Raw genomic sequence first — 23,354 nt, forward strand, 5'->3', positions numbered from 1 at the left:
CTATACATAGCATACAAAAGGGATACTCTGCAAAGCATGTCCTCGAAAACCTTTCAAAATACATGGCTGCTACAAAGGCTTTCCCAAACTGTCTGTGCATTGGTGTGCATGCACCAACACTTTGACTAGGATTGCCACTGAAATAAAACAGCTGTGCTTACACACATGTGCAGACGACCACTCTTCCAACTGTCTTGGAGAACGTGCTTGCTTTAATATTTCAGTGCATGCGGCAGCACACCCCTTTTCAATACTGTACATCTTTTATTGTGGCCATATAGCTGTAGAACATCAACAAATCTCATGGGGACATATGCTCCTCCTAAGTGACCAGACAGCCAGGTAGTTGCCACTGCAGGGGTTAGCAATCTTCCCAGTTCCTAAGCACTATATTTCCTACAGTGGTATATAAGCACTTAATTTTCTATAAGCTCTAACTCACAGAAGCAAAAGGTACACTCATATCCACAATAATGAAAAAGTTTGTATTTGTCAGATCTCACGTATTATACATTTGTACTTTTACAGTTGGGCACATTAAATTATAAAATGAAAGCTTGCAAAACTATAACTTTGCAAGTTCATAGTAAGGAGAAAAAAAAACAAGAAAAAACTTGACGCAATGTAAATACTAGTATTTAAAACAATACAATATAATAGAGTCAAAGACAGAGCTATAAACTCTTCCAAAATGTTCTAATGGAAATGCTCTATTTCTCAAAATGTTTTTTTTGTAAGAGATTCTCCTCCATTCTGCAGAATCTTCCTAATATATCTTCTCTTACAGAGCAGCGAGAAGTTTTGAGAAATTCCAACTTAATTGGCTTAGCTTAAGGAGAAAAAACAGCTTAAAGATACATGCTTCCTGTTGTTGTCATTATTTCTGAACTGTCTAAGTTCTCTTTATGAACAGAAAATATTTACAATGTGCTCATGCTACTCAATTACTTTTTATCTCATTGAAAACTATAGATCATGAAGTCCAGAAGTTAACTTGCTTCTCTAAAAATGAAAGTAGGTACCATTAAATACTTTGGAATTACTGTCAGAGAATACTAAAGAAAAATATTCACTTATCTTAATGACTATCTAGTTCTCAGAGAAGTTATATTTTAATGATACTTCATGATTTCTTTATCTTGAAGTTTCATATATTTTATTAATGTGAAACAATGTGTAATTTATTTTACAATTAAGATATTATTTTTATGGATGTAAATGTACCTTTTCTTACAAAATTCTAACCCTATGTGGGTTACTGCCCACTTCTCTTCCATTTTCTCTTATTCATGTTCCATATTTTCTACCAAACCACTTCTATCTATAAATTTTTCAACTCCATTTGTTATAAGATTACTTAAGAATATAAAAACTGTGTTCTTTGAATGGAGTATATATCATTCTTAGAATTGATCTATGTAGCATATGCAATTTTTAAAAGGGTTTCTGAACTGAGCAGAACTGTGAAATAGCATAAAGACAACCTGTGAGATCTTCCCTGATTTATCTCACTCCTTACACATAGGCATATGTTCTTACACCTCCCCTCAGCCCCCAAAGCAAAAACAAAATAAAAACAACCCTCCCCTCCCAAAAGACAAAAATGAGCCATGGAAACTCACTACGTGACATTGGGCTAATCACTCTCTTACTGCCCACCCTACGTCACAGGTTTATTGTTATGGGGATAAAATGAAGATCTCTTTGTAAGTCAAACTGAGGTCCTAGAGAAAAGGAGGAATATGAATCTAATAAATAGATAAACCGCACAAGTGAAGAAACCCACATCTTCACTTGTGCGGTTTATCTATTTATTAGATTCATTGTTTTTTAGGGCTGCAATATGGCAAGAATGGGAAAAAAGTTCACTTTTGTGACAGTGCCTTCATTATTATTACTAAATTTGCCCATCTGCCCAACTAAAAGATGTCTGATGTATGCCTTACTAGTGGCAAAGTCAATGGAATTATTTTGGAACTCTAGTTTTGGATGTTACCACCTTTGACCGTGATGAGCAATGTTTAGCAGAGTTCTATTTGCACTGGAGGAAGAAAGCAAAAGATAATCTCTTAGTATATGCTAGGTTCCAATTGGCAGTCTACTTCAATACCTGAAAATATACCATTACATTTACTTATTAATAATGTCTTCATGCCATTTGTATCATGCCTTTTCTCTGAAAGTTCAAGGCAGCTTGATGGGCTTCTCCTTTAATTTTATCCACACAACAATGCTGTGAGGTAGGTTGGGCTTAAGAAAGTAACTGGCCAAGATTGAGCAGTGAGCTCCATGACTGAGTGGTGACTTGAATCTGGGTTTTCCCAGTTTCTAATTTCTTAGCTACTTACATTAGCAAATGCTGAAGAGGAGGGAAGCTGCATTTAAGTTTATCCACTGTACATGTTAGTGGGGGGGGAACCCTTTACCTACTTATCTCATTCATATAACCCTCCCCTTTTAAGTTAAATGCTTTACAATTAAAAACAATTCACTGCTGCAGAACACATTTTAAAAAGATTTTTATCTAACCATTCAGTTTGGTTATTCATTAATAAACAAAGGGGGTATTCATTGTTTTTTAGGGCTGCAATATGGCAAGAATGGGAAACTCAATACATCTAAGGTCATGAAACCAAAGGTAGCATTTTGAATAGCCCCAAAATCAGGCTACTGAAATTTAGCCATCTTCCCACTAATTTAGAGCAGATTAATGGTAGAAATGGGAATGGCTTTTCTTCATACATTACCAAAAAAAAAAAAAACTCACCAAAAATTAGTTCCACCCCTTTAGGTGACATCACAACATGATGTCACCAGAGAGCCTCCTTCAGTCTTCCAGTAGATCAGAAGGCAAAAGTCCGAACCCCTTCCACTCAAAGTTGTGGCCCCTCACCGCTCTTGGCAAACAGAAGTAGTGAAGAGGTAACTAACATCTATTTTCCCTTTAATTTAATTCCATTAATAACATTTGTTTTACACTCTAACCCAGGGTTTTTCAACCTTGGCAGCTTTCAGATGGATGGACTTCAACTTGAAGTCCACCCATCTGAAAGTTGCCAAGGTTGAGAAACTCTGCTCTAACCACTTCCAGTGCGGTTACACTGTTAGAATTAATTTGGCTTTCCTAGATATGACCAGAAGCATGTCCATGATTTAAAAAACCCAACCCTGATTCAAAGATCTGCTGCCCGGTCTATATAGAGTCTCAAACAGCAGGAAGGCAGTGGAATGTTGGATTGCATGGAATATGTGGAAACATTCTAAGGGACTGGTAGTTTATTAGGAAATGGGTTATTACTCCTGAGTAGCCCACTTTCTATGATTTCTATGATCTTTGGCACCAGAAATATCTGGAAGGAGCGGGCTTGGGGCTTCAAGCATTTGAGTCTTTGAAAGAAGTTCTATCTTTGAATCATTTGTGTTTTGCTTCCAAGTCTTCCCTACATGGACATGATTTTCTGCTCTATCCTCTGGACTGTGAGTGACTCTTGTTATATTGAACTTGAACTGTTGGATTACTCTGTATATCTTTTGGGATAGAGCAGACATTTGACACAAACTGTTATTAAAACTCATTATGCAAGTACAGTGCCATGCTTCTGTAGCTGCATTATATTCTATGTATAGTTCATTTATATTTTATCAAATTCCCATCTTTAAATATGCAAATATGAATTAAAAATCTGTTAAGAATATGCAATTTTTAAACAGACATGTAGTGACAGACCACTTGTGCTATATGTTGAAAGTTCTGGAGTCAACTTCTAAGAAAGGTAAGATATGCTGAATAATCAGGCTGGGAAAGACTTCTGTCTGAGTCTTCTAAGAGGCATTGCCTGTCTGGATAGATATGACTGAGTTAGAACAATATTTGGTCTGACTTGATATAAGAGGGTGCTTACTGATATAAGTATGAAATCGAGCCATGCAATACTATCTATAGAAAAGCAAACAAAAATAGGGTGAAGAAGCTGTAGTAAATCAGCCCAACTGTTCAACGTTACTTACTAAAGAAAATGGAAGGATTAGGACTGTTGAAACATCATGCAACTACTTTAAAAATATGTTACGTAAAGTAAGTTAATTAAATATTAAAAGAAATTTCTCCCTCCACTCTACAATATATGCACATGTGTGTATGATGTGAAAGAAAAAAAAATAGCTTTGCTGGTGCTGGTGATTTGACTTTGTTTAGATTAAACCTTGATTTTTAAAACATCATTTAGAGCAACAGTTGGATCCTAACAATATATGGAGTTACTTTTAATTAAAATAGATGGAACAGTTTAACAACTGTGAAAATATTAAAACTTCATACAACTTCTGTGCCTTTCATAAATTCTCTTTCTGACAGACATGAATAAATATAAGCTATTCACAAAGGAATAATTGGTCAACTCTAAAAATTTTATAAGCTATATTTAATGAGAGTCGGAAAAAGGAGAGACTGCTCTTGAGATAAGAATTGATTCCTAAGACGACAACTATGAACATTTGCTTCAGGGAAAACAAAGATCATGCTCTGCATTCACGAATGGAACTGACTCAGGTCAAAGAATTCATGACACTTTTCTTCAAAATTACTAAATCTAGGAAGGAAAAAGAACCCAATGATTTCTTGAAGGCTGGAAAGGCCACAAGTAATCATTACTATGCAAGCTGAAAGGCACTATATCCAGGTGTCTATTGGAAGTGACCTACTGGAATCCAAAGTCTTTGAAGCAAAGCTGAAGCAAGCACACCTACATATAGTATGAAAAGTATCTCTCCAATGCCATTACTCTCCCCAGACTTGCCATTACTCTCCCCAAAATAGATGTACTGTAATTTTTCAACAATGACTCTCAAAGCCTTTAATCAATTTCAGCTTGGGGACAAATTTGCTTTTTTAAAAAGAATGTATGAAAAACTGTACACAATTTCACCCGCATCTCTCTCTCACACAGTTACACACACAAGGGCACACGTGTTCCGAAGGCTTGGAAGTGAGAAGTGGGTCAGTTTACAGAAAAAGGAAACTAAATAAATTCCTCCCTCACTTTTATCAGACTCGGGACACCAAGCGTTTCCTTCTGCCTTTTGCTGGTAGAATTCCTGGTGGGCAGATGGCACTGTTATATGGCATGAATGACCACATCCAGCAGAGGAATGAAAGGTGACTTTTCCTCCTCTCACAAAAAGGCAGACTCAGTCTCAAGGCAGGGCTCACAAAAAGAATGACAGTAAATGTCGACTATTTGATGGACATTTTTCTTCCGGTTTCTTGAATCTTGCTTTATTTCTTTTCAGCCTTTGCAAGGAATAAAAGCAGTACAGAAAACTCTAGTTGGTCAGTCATTTGACTGGCCCAAATAAACTTTCAGAATCTTTTCTTTTGTTTGTTTTAGATTTTTTATCCTGCCTTTATTATTATTTTTTTATAAATAACTCAAGGCGGCGAACATACCTAATACTTGTTCCTCCTCCTATTTTCCCCACAACAACCCTATGAGGTGAGTTGGGCTGGGAGAGAAGGACTGGCCCAAAGTCACCCAGCCGGCTTTCATGCCTAAGGCAGGACTGGAACTCACAGTCTCCTGCTTTCTAGCCTGGTGCCTTCACCACTAGACCAAACACCGCATGACTGTATCGATTCAAAGATGGTGAAAACAATTTCAAAACAGAGCCCATCAGCACGTGAATTTACAGGCATCTGAGAATTGCCAGCCTAGAAAATCCTGTATTAGTTTGCAGCCTGCTATTTTGTTAGACCAAAAAATACACAAGGTGACCCAGGAAACAAATATGCAACATTTTATCCGTGTCTCGGTGACGTGTATAGATTTATGATGATGTAATTGCTTATCACTGCCATAAAAAGCATAAGAGTAATCCTTGCACTGCCACACATCTGTTACCAGGGAAAGAAAATCTTCATAGAGATTGGTAAAAACACATGTTTATGTATATATTTCTATTGGTTTTTTGATTGTGAAAAAAGCAACAAACAAACCATATCCCTCCAGTTCATCCTAGCTTCTTCCTTCCTAAAAAGATATGTCAAATCCCATCAACTACAAAGGAACTTTAGACTTTACAAGCAATCTAGGCAATGATGGTTCTTATGGTTTATATTAGAGAAATCCTAGAATAGAGATAGATTTGTTAAAATCCCAGCCGTGTCCTTCGTAAGCACTTGCAATTCATGCAAACATTTTAAGGTTAAGAGTAGAATTTAGAAGGCTTTCTTCTCCTTTCTGCACATCATTCCAACCTCCAGGATATCAAAGAAAGGACAAACCAGAAAAAGTATAAACATGTAGTATATAAGAAGGAGAATGCTCTTACACTAAAAGTGGCACAACAAGAATGATTTTTATGATATTCTTAATGTTAATTGCTACAGATAAACCTAGTTACATTAATCACTTCATAAATCTGGCTTATCACTGGAAAAATTATTACTGGAGATTACAGATATATTTTAAGGAAGCTGTCTCTTTAAGAAAACCTTGTTTTAATAAACTTTGCTATAGCATACTTGTACCGTTGCACTTTATCATGTCTAAAAGCTTGAGTCTAGGACCAGCCAGAAAGCTGGTTTACATCAAGAGAAACTCTTATCGTGGCTTGGTAATAGAAAACATGTATTTTACCAAAGCATTTTTCAAAAATCTACTGTAGCCTCAGCCAAGTATTATTTCTAAAAATATGCCTGCATGCTACCAAACAATGAAGCTATGTTAAATTTATGAGCAATGTTTTAAATGTGAATCAAAACATACGCAGCTGTTTCTACAAGACTGTTTCTGTTAGCGGACAGTTAGATTTGATATTAGTATGATCAGTAGCAGCCTGCACTCACAGCAAAGGGATGACCAATGTACCAAAATTAATACCAATGTACCAAAATTAATACAAATAAGATACAATTTCAGATGATATTGTTCCTTGGCTTTCACACTAGGAATTTAAGTCCAAATCCAGACCAAGCAGGAGTATCAGCTAATAATGTACATATGATTATCTCAACATTTATCCATTTTCCACCTTCAGCTCTCTTATAAGCCTCTTCCGAACTTCAGAAGATGTTCAACAGCATGATTGGATGTAGTGCAAGAAAACTGCTCACCACCACACTGCTCAAGTGTTTTGAACCAGGACATAAACCTGAATATGAGCAATGTTTAAATAACTTATCCATAAACATGCAAAGGATGAAAAGGAAATTGTTTGCTAGGGGCTTAGTTGACCATCTAACTACCTAAAAAGGTAGAAATCGGCTTTTCTTTCCACAATAATATCCATGACAGGTTTTGCTGTTCACAAAATCAGTAACTTTGTCACATTGTGAAGTCAATGTTTGATCCCTTTTCATAGCAGCTGAATATCTGACTTCTACAATTATATTCCTCCCACATTACTACCTTAAAGCAACTAGTTCTGTGGCACTGTGCATGGTCTGAATTACAAGAATAAATGATGTAACACCTTATCATCTTTCTTCCATGCCCTTAATGATTTTGTGATGAAGTAATATAAGTTGCAACTGACCTCTGCAACTACCACTCAAATTCATAATATACACACAGGCTATGGAAACGATATTATCTTTACCTCTAAAAGTCCTTTCTAAATGTCCTATGGTTTATTGCAGCAGTGAAAAGCAGTTCAGGTCACCAGAGATTTATCCCCCTTTTTAATGTTTTTACTAGACTGAATAAACACATTCCCAAGGATTGAGGCCACTGGCTACTCCAAAGATCGGCAAAGCACAAGGTAAACTTGTTTAAGTTGAAGTCTGCAAGATTGACACTTCTTTACAACAATGGATAACTTTGTTAGCTTTAAATGGAACTGGTCTGGGCCCCATAGCTTACAATGTGCCCTCTTCCGCTGAAAGCAATAAAAGTTTCTGGTCTTACTGGTTGCATATTGGGTTTCAAGTCATCTTCATCACAAGGTTTCTGTTATAAAATGTTCACATTCTACCAAAAAGTCACCCTGCACTAAGACAGAAAGCTTTTGTTCTGGTAGAACTATTGTTTTTGGTTTCTGGTAGCCAGCATGGAAAATATACATTTCAACCATGAATACAGATTCAAAACGATAAGTTAAAGCATTTCTCCACAGGGAAATAAATGTCAAATTATTTTGGTGTGGAAAAGTGTATGGTTTCACCGGATTCTTGATATTAAATCAAATACAATGGGCTAGCATCAAGCTTTGTTCAATTTGCCAGAATGGAACTTCACTGAATCATCAAAAATACTTCAGCTGAAGTCTTAAATTGACATCATCTTTCAAATCTATTGTATTTTCTTGGCAGGATGAACAAGTAACTTCTTGAACCGAAGGCATCTGACCCCAGCTTCACAGAACCATGGAGCTAGAAAGTGCCATTTAAGTAACTGACTCCAATCCTTCGCTCAGTGCAGCAATCCTCATTAAAACTTTCCTGACAGATGGACATCTACCTCTGCTTGTACACATCCAGCAAGAAATCTGTTACTGCCTTCACTAACAGATTCCACTGTCAAAGCTGCTTTTACTGATAGGAACTTTTTTTGTAACATTCAATCAAAATCTACCTCCCTGTAACTTAAATCTATTATTCCATGTCCTGAACTTTGGAGCAATACAAAAACAGGCCTTTCTTTTGTGTGACATCCTTTCAGATATTTTCAGTCCTACCATATTCCCTGCAACCCATCTTCTTTCTCAAAGCAAAACATTTCTTCAATCTTTCCTTTTGATGTAATTTAATTTCTAGCTTCCAAGTAATCCTCGTTGCCTCTCTCTAATGCTGGTCCCCAGAACTGGACATCTTATTTAAGGTACAGATCTAACTAATTACAACAAGGTAGAATTATTACTTCCCGTACTTTAGAAACCTCACTACTGTTGATGCAGCCTAAACTATTATCAGGTAAGATCTTTTTTGAAAGTACACAGCACTTCATAAAATGGAAGCATTAAAAATGAGCAGAGCTTTGATTGTACCACTCTGGCCACCATCTTGACATTTTTGACCATACCCTTAGGACACCCCTGACTGCCGAGCTAGATAATCTCTAGTTGTTACCTAGAGATCCCAAACTAATTTTTTCATTAACATGATTATAATGTGTTTGCTTTTGCATACAGTTCAGCCTGAATCAGGTTCACACCAATTTGGGACATCACCAAATCATTGTGGGACTCCTCCAAAAAGTTCTAATACAAATCTAGATTTTCTTGAAGAGTTATTGGTTTAGAGTTTGGCAGGGTACAGGGACAGCAGGTGTTATTTGGTGTCCAGCGAGGGGAAAGGAAAAGGGAGAGTTGTTTTGTGACTGACAATTCAATAATCCTGGTGAAGGGTTATTTATTTTTTATTAATTAATTAATTAATTAAATTTGTATGCCACCCATCTCCCCCAATGGGTGACTGGGCGGCTCACAGTTAAAACCAAAGACCCAAGAACCATTAAAAAATGATACCATATAAATAGTTGAAATTAATTAATCAATTAAAATCAGACTCTAAAAACAACCCTATACATAAATACTAAAAAATGTTCAAGATGATTGGGGGGGGGGGGTTATGTTTTTACGTTTTTATCAGACCTCTCCAACTGCAGGACTTTAAGTGAGGGATATTCAGTGGACTTTTGCTGATCTCTCCCAAGGTAAAGTTTTACTGGAATTTTGGGACACAAGAAGCTGGGTACTTGCTTGGAAAATGCTCAATATTAAATCCTTTTGGCTCTATTATTGTCATACATCTACCATCCATTTACTCCAAATGAAACCCACGAATTAACATGGACCGTACTCCAGAAAATTAGTGGCACCAGGGTGCCTGGCCCTCTCTTCCTTAGCTGATATCCCTTTGGTGACTGGCCAGCCAAGACCTCTGGTTTCATCCCTCACTGCCTGTGATATGCCTTAGAGGTCATGTGAATACAACCCCTCTGAGTTTGGTGGCAACTGAGTAGAACAACAAAATAGGTCTTCATTCATCATAATTAGCTTCTGCTTGCCTGCATATCCTTCTGAACTCCTGCTTGTTTCTTCCTGAGATACCTTTGTGAGGGGTGTCATTTTCATAAATAACAGTAGCAGCAACAACATGAAACAACTGAAATGAAAGCAAATTTCTCTCAAAATTTGGACCTTCCACTTTAACTGCTTTTTCTACAGCTCTGCTGTGTCCTCCTTCCTGTTTGGCCTTTTTTAAACAACTGCTCTTGAAAAAAAATGAGACAAGGTGAACAGGGTAGGTTGATTTTGTTCGACAATCTAGTTCATTCTGACTAAATCGGCTGGATTGATACTTTCATTACGTAGCAGTGGAGGAAGCCCTGCATACGTTTGTTTGTTTGAATAGATTTATATGACTACACACCTTGCAACTTTAGTGACTTGGGCAGCTCATAGTTAAAACTCAACAAAACAATTATATAATTATGATTAATATTCATACTGGGGGTGCCAAGAGCCACAACAGTCACAACAATGGCATTCATGTCCCAGGCCCCATTAACATCCCAACCCCCATGCACAAGAAAACCACCATGCTTTTAAGGCTTTCCAGAACGCTTGCAGAGTTGGGGCTAGGTGGATCTCAGGTGCCTTGGTGTTCCAAAGGGTAGGTTTTGCAACAGAAAAGGCCTGCTTCCAAGGTCCCATCGGCTGGCATTCCCTAAGAGATAGGACCTGAAGCATGCCTCTTCTGTTGGACCTAGTGGGGTGGGTAGAAACAACTGGGAAGAGTTGGGCCCACAAATAACCTGGCCCGTGCCATGAAGTTTGTCTGGAGTGTGTTTGAGTCAGGTGAATTTCAACTGCAAAATGTGCAGATGAACAAATTCAGTGTATAAATACAGATATCAGTTCTCTTAAGATTTTTACATACATTTTAACAGTTATAGCATTTAAGGGCTAGTGTTTAGCTTAGTCTCTGATAGGAAACTTTACGGGAGCAAAAAACACTAAAGATCAATTTCTGTTAATGAATTAGTGAAGATTTTTTATTTTGCTTTTCTCTGGGAAAGAGCAGGAGAGCAAGGATCTGTCAAATGGTTTAGTTCCATAAATTCTGCCACATTTGATCTTAGAGACCTGACGACCCTGGTTGTTATAGAAGCAGTGCAACAATGGGCATCCCTTGTGCCTCTGAGGACCATTTGCAACAATAGCCAATCATATGCATAGGCTTTCTAATCGCTACCAACTCGTATGCACATACCTTCCGACAAACACAGCCACAACTCATTCTTTCCCTGCCTCTTGCAGATCTCCCTCCACCCGCCAGGGAAAAGGCACGCGTCTCTTAGCCAGCAAGTTCTGTTTTGAGCATGGTCCGGTGATCATTCTAATCACCAAACTAGCTTTCTTATAAAAACAGAATTTTTAAGTGTTTGATATTTTAATGAGAAGCAAGAAGTATGCCTCAAATTAATTACGTAGACTTCTAAATCAATATAAGTCAATGGAGCATTTATTTAGGCTTGTGTTTCTTGATTGCGATTTATTTTACACATTTGTGATGTTAAATTATATGTTTGAAAACTGGATTTGCAGCTCATGAAAGGGAAATTTAGTGTCTGAAGCCTTACTACTGTGTCTTTTATTAAGTCTTGTTTGCCAAACACAATGGATAATACTGAATGGCAACCTCGGTTTGTCTTAATGTTACAAGCTCAGATTATCTTGTTCTTCTTTCTGAATGCTGGATATCTCAGAACCTTGAAACCAGATCTTTATATACACATCTTGAATTGCCACACAAGAATCACCACATCCCTCGGCTGATTGACACACAGAAAGAAGGTGAAAGGTTAGACTTTCATTTCTTTTAAGGAAATGAAGCTAAGATCTTTGAAAACCGGAGATCTGCAGTAACCATGTTACAATAACACTTTGAGGAAATCCTAAAATTGTATATTTGACATTTGTAATAAAGAAGAAGCAAACCAGTCATTTATCTTTTCCCTCTTTAGAATGAAACAAAGAAAATTATTTACTGAGAATTCTGTAGAAGCCTTGAAAGTTATAAAGGAGTGTGAGAAATAAAAAAGGATATTTTCATCTTCTTTCACATCTATATCTGAATAAGTGAACTGCTGAAAAACTGCATAATGGTAACAAGCCAAAAATATTGAAGCCAGACTGCTTTGAATTTGGCAGAACTGATCCAAACATTAACATGTAGACTTGCTGGGGTGAATGCCATTAATAATATGGAGGAAGGACAGGAAATTGAGCAGTTGGGGTGTTTCCTTCTGGAAAGTTGTTCTGTTCATCTAATGAGACATAGGCTTCACAACTCAGGAGGTAGCTAGGAAAGCCAGAAGCCTGGACAGTGGAAACTGTGAGTATATCATTCCTGCTGCCAATGGTGGGCAGATGGACTTTTCAAGGTCTGGTCCTGTCGGTTTACCCAACATGTTCAAGAAATGTAATTTTTGTGCCTTGTAGTTGAAGAAAAAAATAAACTGTTAATCTTATAATTAGATCTTTACAGATGCTTTCAAAATCCACAGGTTCTAGAACACACTGACAATTCTATTTTATTTGCAAAGTAGCTACAGTGAAACCTATTTTACAGAAAAATTAGTTATGACAGGTGCAATCCAAATTCCTATTCATCAGGCAACTAGCTTTTCAATAGGTAATTCCCGTTCCATTCACACTTGGATACAAAAAGCTTATGCAAACTTTGGAGCACCGAGCTTTCTATCATTTCTGATTCACTGGAGATTACTTAGAAGTATCCACTGGTTTTTTTTAAAAAAAAATTAAATGATTCTAATTAGCAGTTCCAAAAGAAGGAGACAGGATTTAAGAAGGTTGATATTTTTGGCAAGTGGCAGCTAGGCCACATTAGTCTTCTTGCAAATGCAGATTAAATCCAGATCCCCTTTCCCCTCCCTACAAAATAGCACATAATTGCTGGATTTCAACTTAACAAAATGCTTTATATGTACAGCCCTGCTGCTGGATTAAAGAGAAGAAGTTAATGTACAGAACTTTGGAATGCCAAGCAAACTGCAGAAGCTACATATTTTGTGCCTGGTCCCTACTTGGATTGTATTTAAACATTTAACTGTTTCTAAATGGTAATTTAATTTAAAGACTCTTACACAGTATAAGATACATGATATTATTAAGATTATATTTTCAGAGAGCTCACGAAGTCTAAAAAATAAAAAATCTTTCATTTACAAGGAGTTCTTCTGATACAAAAGCTTGTAAGATAAAAGCAGCCATTGATAATGCATGCATATTGTGGTGGATTCTACAAAGAAGGCATTCTGGCACAGATAAGAGTGACACAGGCTTTGTACAAGATCCTAAAATGTGATTTATCAACAATCATGGGAAAAATCAGAATAACATGCTGACATTCTAAGTTCACATTTGGGTTGGTTTTAGAGTCCAAGACCACTTCATACTAGGGTTATAGGAAGCATTTCAAATGAGAGAAAGAGACAAAAAATGGCACCCTGATTTCTTTGGGCCACAGAACATATGATACCACTCCTCTTCAGACTTCCTGTCTGAATGCATAGAGGCTGGAGGCAAGTGGGGACAAGGGTTATGGGCATGGCCCCATTCTCTCCACCCTTTGAAGTCTCCCCATGTTCAAGTATGGAGCTCTAAGGCTGAAAATGGAGTATCTGTCTAAGAGTACCAACTAAAACCTCAGCTGGAGATCTCTTATGCAAAACTCAGATTCTTAATTATCATAACTTCAATCCTGTACCAAATTACTTATTTTGATACATCAAACAGAATGCCCATTTTCAACTTCACAGAAGTAGTCTAATGTCTTTGATTTTTTTTTAGAAATGCTTCCAAAAAATTTTATACGTGGAGGGGAAACGGTACCTTATAATGGAACATGACACCATAAAAACAAGTTTGCATTAGAAGGTAAAATTGGTTTCACACTTAGTTTAATATCTGAAAGTTGTATTTTACTCCTTCAGAACTTTCAGCAAGTAATTTATACCAGTGTAAGTGCATCAACAAATCTAGGCTAATGATACCAGAAGTGCAGAAAGGGGAAAAAATGACATCATGATAGAAAAGGCTAGCACTTCAACATTTTCTCAGGATAAAAGTATTTTCTTCCCTTCTATGAAATCCTCTTATCTTTAGGAATCTACTCTGCCATGTCTGCAGCAGACCGTTCTATCTCCCCTCTGACTGCTGATCTGTCAGGGCAGCAGCCAAGCAGATTAAAATTAAGAAAGTAACCCAGTTCTGAGGCCATTAAAAGAGCAGTAGGCTGGTCAATGGGTCATGGAAACTATCTCAGGTTCCAATATGTACCAAATAATGGATTACTGCTGGAGAAGATTTTAACGTGCTGGAGAATCACAAAGGTGCTTCAGTCATTTCCTTCTTACTTCAGAAGGAAGTATGTTTAGAAAATACAAAAAGATATACATACATACTGCTTTGTAATAAATAAATACATACATACATACATACATACATACATACATACATACATAATCAATCTGGAAAATTTACAGAGCGATCCTACATAAACCAGGTCAGAATAAGTGTCAATATGTTAAATGATAGTTACTTCAAGTAAACAGACATTCCAGCCAATCCTATGTAAACTACTCTAATTGCCCAATTTCCCACATGTTATAAATACATATTCACATTTTAGTCCATCAAAAAGTGAAATCAAGAAAAGTGTGTTATGGCAGGGATTCAACAGCAAAAAAGAAACAGCTAAATCCACTCAGAAGATTCAAGCATATGAACAGTGGAAAATACTACCTCCGTTCTTGTTAAGTATATATCCTTATTTGCTGCCCAGAATCGCATTGGTGAGATCAGTGGCCATATAAATAAAATAATTTTTTAAAAAAAATTAAAAATATGTATGAAAACAAAATGGTTTCATGTTACTAATGAAAAGGGGACCATATACTAATGATCTCACACATGACCTAACAACTACCCTCCAGACTCCATTCCTATCTTTTGTGTGCTGTGTGACAGTCTGATCTATTTTCTCCCAGATTGGTGTACTCTGTACTATCTAAATACAGGTAATATTTAATGTATAGTCTAATGCAGTTAGTTCATTTCCTGACCTCTTCTATTGCTTATGGCTTCAGTATTAATAAAATGTTTGTTTAGTCAACACCAACTAAAATACTAGAGAAACAAATTATAAAGTACAAAAAAAAATGATCTCCACTGATACAGAATTATACGTATTTTAATTTATAATAATATTAGTTATTTGTGGCATTATTACAATATTTGGTATCAGGTTTATATTTTAAGTGCTATATCATATTTTACAGAAATCTTTGCTTTGTTACACTTTCTATGCACACACGCCCGCGTACACACACAAATATATGTTGGGAAAAACAATAAGTAGTAAGATGAGAGGGTGGTGAAACCCAAAAGTATATATTGTGCTAATTAAGTTAAATCTCAAATGATGTAGAGGCAGCACAACGACTATTTACAAACCAGTGTTGCTGATAACACAAACATCCTGTTGTTGCTGAATTAATTAACACCTTTAGTAGAATGAAATCCATACTGAAAAAAAACCCAATTATCATGTTAGACTTTCCCTTTGAAATTCTTTTTTTCAAGAATGGCTACTATAACATTAAAAAGAGATAGCCCTGGGAAGCTAAAATATTTTCTTACTGGTCCAAAATAGGTATAAATGTGGACTAAAAAGTGCGAGTATGGTTAAGGAAAAAATCTTCCTTGAAATTTTTGTATTCTTCATGAGCAGTTATTAAATACATTATATGATGAACCTTGTCTTGCTAGTTTGAGACCATGAATTTTGTTGGATGAGCATCCTGCAAATTAGTCAGCCTGATTATTTAATTTGTTAGCTTTATATCCTGCAGAGGGATCTGCAAACCATTCAGAGTAGCACTATGTGAGCCAGCCCCAACCCCACTGGAGACTTCAGGTAAGATTTTGCTTTGCCTACCCTGTTTGATGACAAAACCCTAAATTATTTTAAAAACTGAAAACTTGGCTCCTACAATAAATACAGAATTCATAAAAAGAAATGATATTATATTAACATCCACACACATTCAATAATGATAATATATCTCTAATTTATAGCACCGTTCATAATTTTTGAAGAATATTTTTAAATATTGATTTAAAGTACTAGTTAGTTAATATAATTATTAACAAACTCACGATGTTCCTGGACTTGCTGTTGGAGGAGGACCTAGAGAAGTTAGGTTTGGGAGGAAAAAAAAATGTGTAAGATGCACTGTCACAGGAAAAAAAAACTTCACTTCCATCAACTGCTATGTTATTTTATTATCTGAATTTCTAAAATGAAAGCAATGATTATAACACAAGCTGCCCTTATGAACAAGCCCTCTACTTTAACAGATAATTTGATAAACATGCTTATTTATTTAAAGAACTTACAGGGCTACCTATTTCCTACAGCAATCCTACATGGTTCATAGCAACCAATTAAAAACAAATAAAAACACATCATACGCTTCCCAGCAAGGCATACTGTTAAGGCATCCTATCCCAATGCTTGGGGGAAAAGAGGCTAAAAGGCTACCTCCCCCTGAATCTCAAGTGGGAAACGATTTCAAAGGGCCAAGGCAGCTGTGGAGAGCCGCACAGCCGCACCTCCAAAGTCTCACTAGGTGACAACATTTGACGGAAGGGACCTTGTTTTCCACATAATTTACTTTGGTTATAATACTTATTTACTTGTTTTAGTTTTTTCCACTGACAGTAAGTCTGTCCACTTTATCACAGTGAATTTTTATCATCACTATACATTATTATGGCTTTTGAATATATTCTTTCAGAAACTATGAGACTGAAAGACAACGGAAGTCACCATCGAACTATTTTCACATACGTGAGTTTCCCTGCAAAATATTGTAATTCTCTGAATAAAATAATTTAGTAAATCAAGGTCTGGTTTTCTAAAATAGAATATTGTGCTGCAGTTTTAATAGCACAGAAATAGAGGTTCATTTTAAAAAGATTCCCCAAACATTTAAGAATGGGAAATAGCTATCAACTATAGTCTGATACAAGCAGCTATCATTCACTGTCTTCAAGGAAGGTTTAAACTTGTATTTCCTGAAAAACAGCTTTTGTATTGCATTGTTTAATATTCAACTGTCCACATAAATAGTAAAGGGTCTTCTTGTGAAGCAACATACACTTTGCCTCAAATGACCTTGTAGATTTCTTCTTAAGAAAGCTTCAGTGATTGAAGTCATAGCTACGGTCATCTTTGCCAGTTTACTTCTCCTGAAACTTTTGTTTACTCTGCTTAATTTAATCAGTGTTACTTGCACCAGTAACCATTAGATAAGAAGGTTATGGACCAAACTACGCTTGATGTCTATCATGAACAAGCATTTAGCAGGCACATTTTTTTTTGTTATTTAAAATAGTAAGTATAGGAGACTGGGGCTATGAAGAATCAGGATAGCAGTGTGTTTAACCTTTCCACTATGCATTATAACACTTAAGAAAATCCACTTAGTCTCCAAGCTGGAAATTAACCTTTTGGTGAACTTCCAATAAGACCAATGGAACTTCCTCTTCCAGGACATTTATTCCAGAATATTAGTTTTGGAATATTGTGATGAGATTACAATATTTAGGGAATGATTTCAGTACCAGATCTTGATCCCTTATCACTCCCACTACCGAATGACTGTTATTTTAGTGTCATAGGAAAAGAATCAGTTTAAATGAATATGCATATTAAATACTGCATTTACATGAAAGGAAAACAACCACAAATTACACTCTTAAAGTTTAGGCAGAAAAAGAAAATATTCTCAATGAATATCACACTTCCTTTTAAATAGTAATTAAAACAAAACTTAAGTTTTCCTTTCAGATAAATATACTATATAATGTTCAGTTTGGCCCTTCATGGCAAACCTGCCCCTGCTTCTTTTACTGAGTATTTAAAAAGTTATTATTCATTTCATATTAGAACTGTATTTTTATTGCAAATGACAGCGTTAAAATATTCAGCTAAAGCTGTTATCTAAAAATCAGCAATTTGAATAAAGAACTGCACTGTTATTCTCAAAAAAAAGTCTACTTTGGTAAGATAGGACAGGAAAACCTCTGCCCTATCACCACTTTTCAACCAAAAATGACATCAGCATCCACAGAGCTAGGAAATGTTTGTTAAAATCAAATTTCCCGTGGGTAGCAGCAGCTTCTTACCAAATTTCACAAATAATACCCCAGTTGTAGAGACTGTCTTCCTGCCATTTGTTGCCACACACTGAAAATAACCAGTGTCTGTGGTATCAAGGTTTCTTATTCGTAATCGGGACCCATAGCTTGTTGCACGAAAGGATATCCTCCTGGGTTCTTGCACGACAGGAGCATCATTTTTCAACCAGCGCACAGTCGGAGAAGGATTACCGGAAACCTTACAATGCAGTTCTGCGGTCTGCCCTAGAGTAGTGGTGATATTGTTCATCGGCTCATCAAGTGTCAAGAAATAATCTGTCAAATGCACAAAGAAAAGGAATTAGCTGAGGCAACTACATGTCTCTACACATTATTCTAAAAAGATCAAATGATTGTGTCTAAAAAGCAAATAAGAAAAGTCTGTTGGAACATAAATATAGCTTTAAACCAAGGGAGCTTATATAAGACATGATCGCTATTTTACTGAAGCATATGTAAAACAGGGATTTTATTATAGTTTTATCTTAAGTTGGGAAAAATGGATTCCCCATGGAGGTTTTCAAATAATTAGGCATTTCTCACTAAATTCTTCAGATAATGAAATCAGTAGCAAATACAGCATAAGCCAAATTGCACGTTAGAATTCCCATGGAAATCCACATTTAACAAAAGCATATTGACAGTTCACAGATTCAAATTAGATTAGATTTTTTACTATGTGGAAATTGATTACACTTTAAAGATAGTGATTTAGAAGTTTTATGTTATTAAGAGGATAAATACTAGTTTTTCTGCATCCTGAGTATGTCAGTACACTGCATGTACCTCCTAGTTGGTAGGAGGCAGCGACATTTCTTCTCTCATGCCGCTAATTTCTTTGCCGTGTTATTTCTTACACCTTTTTTGATTCAAGGTAACACTGCTTACCTTGACGGCAATTGTAGGATGGGCCCGTATATATGTATTAGTTTTCTGCTTACCATATAGGTAGTTCCCGGGTTAAGAATGCCCGGTTACAGACAACCCGTAGTTAAGAACAGAGCCTACTATAGCAAAATTTGAGTTCAATATACAGTGACTCAAGTTAAATACACAATGGTTCGAGTTCACTATACAATACTACTTATATAGTATGATACAATAATACATGCAGCCCTTTGAAAGAACCAAAGGACGTGCAAGGTATAATTAACAGCTTCTGCCAATCATTCCAGTCAAGGCCCCCACTTTGGATCTGTTCTTCAAAGCCGTGAAGCAGCTTCTCAAGAGCTCAGTGCATTCCGTCAGGCACAGAAGACACTTTTGCTGGGACAGCAGGGAAGTTGCAACTGGTTAAAGGCGTTGGAGAGTGGATCTACAGGGTGCCATGGGAATTATTGGTGTAGCCATAATGATTAATAGAAGGTAATGAGTAAATTGAGCATGAAACTGAGCAAACTCAGGGAGGCAATGAAGGACAGGAAGGCCTGGCGCGACATGGTTCATGGGGTCACGAAGAGTCGGACACGACTTAATGACTGAACAACGAGTAAATATATATTAAGAAATAATACAGAAATAGAAGATTTAACATGATGTACCAGTCAGACAAACATAATGTCTGCAAACACTCCATCTCATGCTCTTCTGATTCTCTGGTCAATTTTCCTTTAACGTTTTTTTAAATTCCCTTCCTTAAAAAAGTAATCTGGCATGCTTCAAAATAAATCACTTGTCTTTAGCAAAAATTCATATAGGTCCCACAGAGGCCCCCTTATACATTATAGTTTATTCTGCACAGCTAACAGCTTTGTTGCCTCTACCACTCTCCCCAGAAAAGCTATATGCCACCCAGCCAACTTCAGTGTTAACAGCAACCCAAACTGTCACTGGGTGACCCTTACTGCAACAGAAGTGAACAGAGTGAAATGGCAAAAAGCTTGTTTTTTTTCACAGTGAAGTTTTTTTTTTAATTTAATAAATTCATTTTTAATGGCATAGCATAATACTTTTCATTTTCTTCCTTTTTTACTCACTAGAGTTTCTTGCACCTATTTATAAAAAGGGCTCAGTATTACAGCCTTTGGTCTAGCTAATAAAGTAGTCCTCATTTGGCACTCATGATGATTGGACACTGGGTGTTCACACTGCAATCACATGGGTGGGACTGTGGGATCTCAAAATCTATATGATGGCAGGCACAGCATTACTCCTGCAGACTTTGACTTCTCCCTGCAGGTGCTCCTGTTTGAGATCCCTGCTCTGTAAGGGGATTATAAGGATAATCCTATTATAAAAATTATAATACTGAAGTAATGCAGGTACTATCAGACTTTACAATTCTAGAGTAACAGTAAAACTGATTTACCTAAACTAGATATGAACTCTGGCACTGAAAATAGGTTGCAAAACTAAATCCTATCTCAATTTATACATTCTTCTACCAAAAGACTTTCATTACCTTCAATAAAAGTTCTTTATCACAGTGGATTTAAGGACTGTAACCATAAATCAGAGTTAGCCTTCAGTTTTTATACACATCAGCCTTCATTTGAGACTTGCTATTTACCAAAAAATAGTTTCATAGAACATTTTTTAATATTAAATGTTTTTGTTTCAGACCACATATAATAACAGCCAATTGCACTTTTTAATTTGTTAAAACGATTTGCTCCCAGTCTTAAACTTTGAATGTCAAGTATTAACCTACAAAGTGTTCTTCCTTTTAATGCCTTATTTGTAGCCACTGAAATCTGCTGACAGACCTTGACTATAGCAGGCCTAGTGGGTGCCCTGTAATGAACTTTTAAATTACTTGAGATAATATCTGGAAAACTCTGTCTTAAATGTGTTTCTGGTTTTGACTGGATGCCAATGCAAATACTGAAGATTATAAGTCACCTTCAGGAGCTTAAGAGTACAAACTGGAGACACAAAATATAAAACCTAAATATTAAACTTGCTTTTTGGGCAACTTTTCTTGTTTGTATATGTTTGTGTGAGTATGATAGAATAATTGCAGGTTTGCTTTTATATACAAAATACATTTTATATGGAATAATATGTATACCTATACCGTACCTATTTGCAACTTTCACATCTTGACACTGCTGAACAGGAAACTTTCAGATTTTTCATTGCTCTCTGTGGTCATTTAGGTATTTTTCCCATTAAAACCTTTAAATTTCAGAACAGGAGTTTGGATGTTTATACTTTAGCTTCAGTTTCTAAAGTTTCTATAATGTTTTAATGAAGAATTTTGTTTTTATATGATCACATTTGTAAAACCTACACCAACTTATGCTGAAATCTTTACCTTCTTGATATCCTCCAGATGTGTTGAAACCAAAAATGCTAGGAAGTTATGGAATTTATAGTACTAACCAATCAGGTTTAGGAAGACAGTCCTATACATACATTTTTCTAGGAGTAAACTTTCATACTTAGGTCTGCACTGTTAACTTTGCCCCGCATATCTTTCTAATGAAGCACTTCATAACCCAATGAGGAGGAGGGAGATATAGGCCTATATCAAGAAAATGCACCAGAGAGATGCTTAATGTTCCTTTCTTATTTTTATCACTTCCTTTCAGGACAGTAAACATGTTTTTTTTTCCTAAGGCATTTTAGTTTATGTGACATCAACTGGCCCAAAACTGACCACCAAGCTTCATGCCCAGCTGGGATTTCATTTTAGGACTTCCCATGAATGGGTCAGGGGTTGTTTTCAAAACCGACCTGTTTTGATTATTTGGCAATTCATATGAAGCATATCAATAAATCTTTTGAACAGGAAAAAGACTAGCCACTGGTTTGCTTTGTCAGTTTAGTTCTGTTTTATCAAAAATCTCAATTAAGCATGTAAAGAAATTTGTGAAAATGCACGAGAGCTTTATTGTTTCACTGTTTATATAATTACCCAAGTTGATATACCAAGACAACCAACAGGCATCAGATTCCAACTATCCAATGTGGGCGATGGACAGGAAATTAAAAAAACACACTTTACTACTTCTACTTTTATATATGACTGTGCTCATAGGCAGACTACATAAATTGTACTGCTGTAAATAAATTATCTGCCAAGATTTGAAAATCAAATGCAACTGAATCAGATTCCAAAATGTTCTAGTGAAATGTACTGAATGCAGAGACAAGAAAATGACATAGAAAGTATTTTAGTAGTTCATTCTATACAAGCCAAATTCTCAAATGTAGTCACTGAATGTATTCACTAAAGAATAATTCATTTTTATGAAAGCTTCAAGGCTGCTATGTTGATCAGATGAGTATGTATCCCAAGCCAGAAAACATTTCTTGTGTGACATCACTGTGCACTACAGCTATTGTTGTGGTTAACGCACAATTATATCAGCTATAAGGAATTAACAATGCAAGCATCAACTTTTGGACCTTATTACAATTTTAATGCCTTAACAAGTAACTTGGTAGTTTTTTAAATGGCACAATTACAGTACCTAACATTAGAACCAAACAGCATTATATCATTCAGCCTCAAAGCTAAGGTGTATGAAATGAAAAAGTATCAAGAGATCAAACAGCCTCTTGCTTAATTGTATTTAATTGTGTATGCAGAACTAGTCTAAGAGCATCCAGATTGCTACCATTGCATCAGACTTAATATAAAGGGTTTCTGTCCAAATTATTATGCTTGCAGGGGCTGTATCCAATGGTATATTTGGATGGCCCAATTCCAAGAGGATAGGATCTGCCTAGGTAAACAGATTTCTCTTCCTTCTTCAGTTTCCCAGATCTGCTCTGGAAAGGTCTATATGTGGGGTGGGGTGAAGAGGGAGGCATGAGCAGGATAGTACATTGCACAAATGGAAGTCCCTTCATATAATTTTAAATGTAGCCCTGTGGTCTGAGTTTCATTTCATTCCCAAGCATAAGATAAGACCTTTCACTCAACATAAATATATTACAGGAATAAAAGTGATTAGTTTTCAGGCATTCCATCCAGAGACAACAATAAGGTAAGAGTCAATTGAGGGGATTCAAATGAGTAACAATGTTCCTTTATTAATTTTATAACGGGGATCTGCTTCAGTTAAAAGTCAACTTCTTAAATAATTAACTCCTTCTCTTAATGCTGAAAGCAAGAACAATATTTGTTCTTTCTCCAACTTTTTTCTAGACAAACTTCCCTGACTGACTGCTAA

General features: G+C 36.2%; 1 protein-coding gene across 1 annotated transcript in view; it reads right to left on the reverse strand.

Annotated features, from left to right (window-relative positions):
• ROR1 (ROR family WNT receptor 1) overlaps positions 1-23,354 on the reverse strand; it is a 163,928-nt gene that overhangs the window by 18,687 nt on the left and 121,887 nt on the right. The window contains exons 3-4 of the mRNA XM_088153570.1: positions 18,220-18,507; positions 16,186-16,216 (exon numbers count right to left, since the gene is read on the reverse strand). Coding sequence (XP_088009696.1) covers positions 16,186-16,216; positions 18,220-18,507 — 319 coding nt within the window. The remainder of the gene's footprint in view (positions 1-16,185; positions 16,217-18,219; positions 18,508-23,354) is intronic.

The sequence above is a fragment of the Python bivittatus genome, unplaced genomic scaffold (genome assembly GCF_059951505.1).
Source record: "Python bivittatus isolate LINGU-HERP-01145 unplaced genomic scaffold, Pbiv_v1 ctg000700_np1212, whole genome shotgun sequence".
Taxonomy (NCBI): domain Eukaryota; kingdom Metazoa; phylum Chordata; class Lepidosauria; order Squamata; family Pythonidae; genus Python; species Python bivittatus.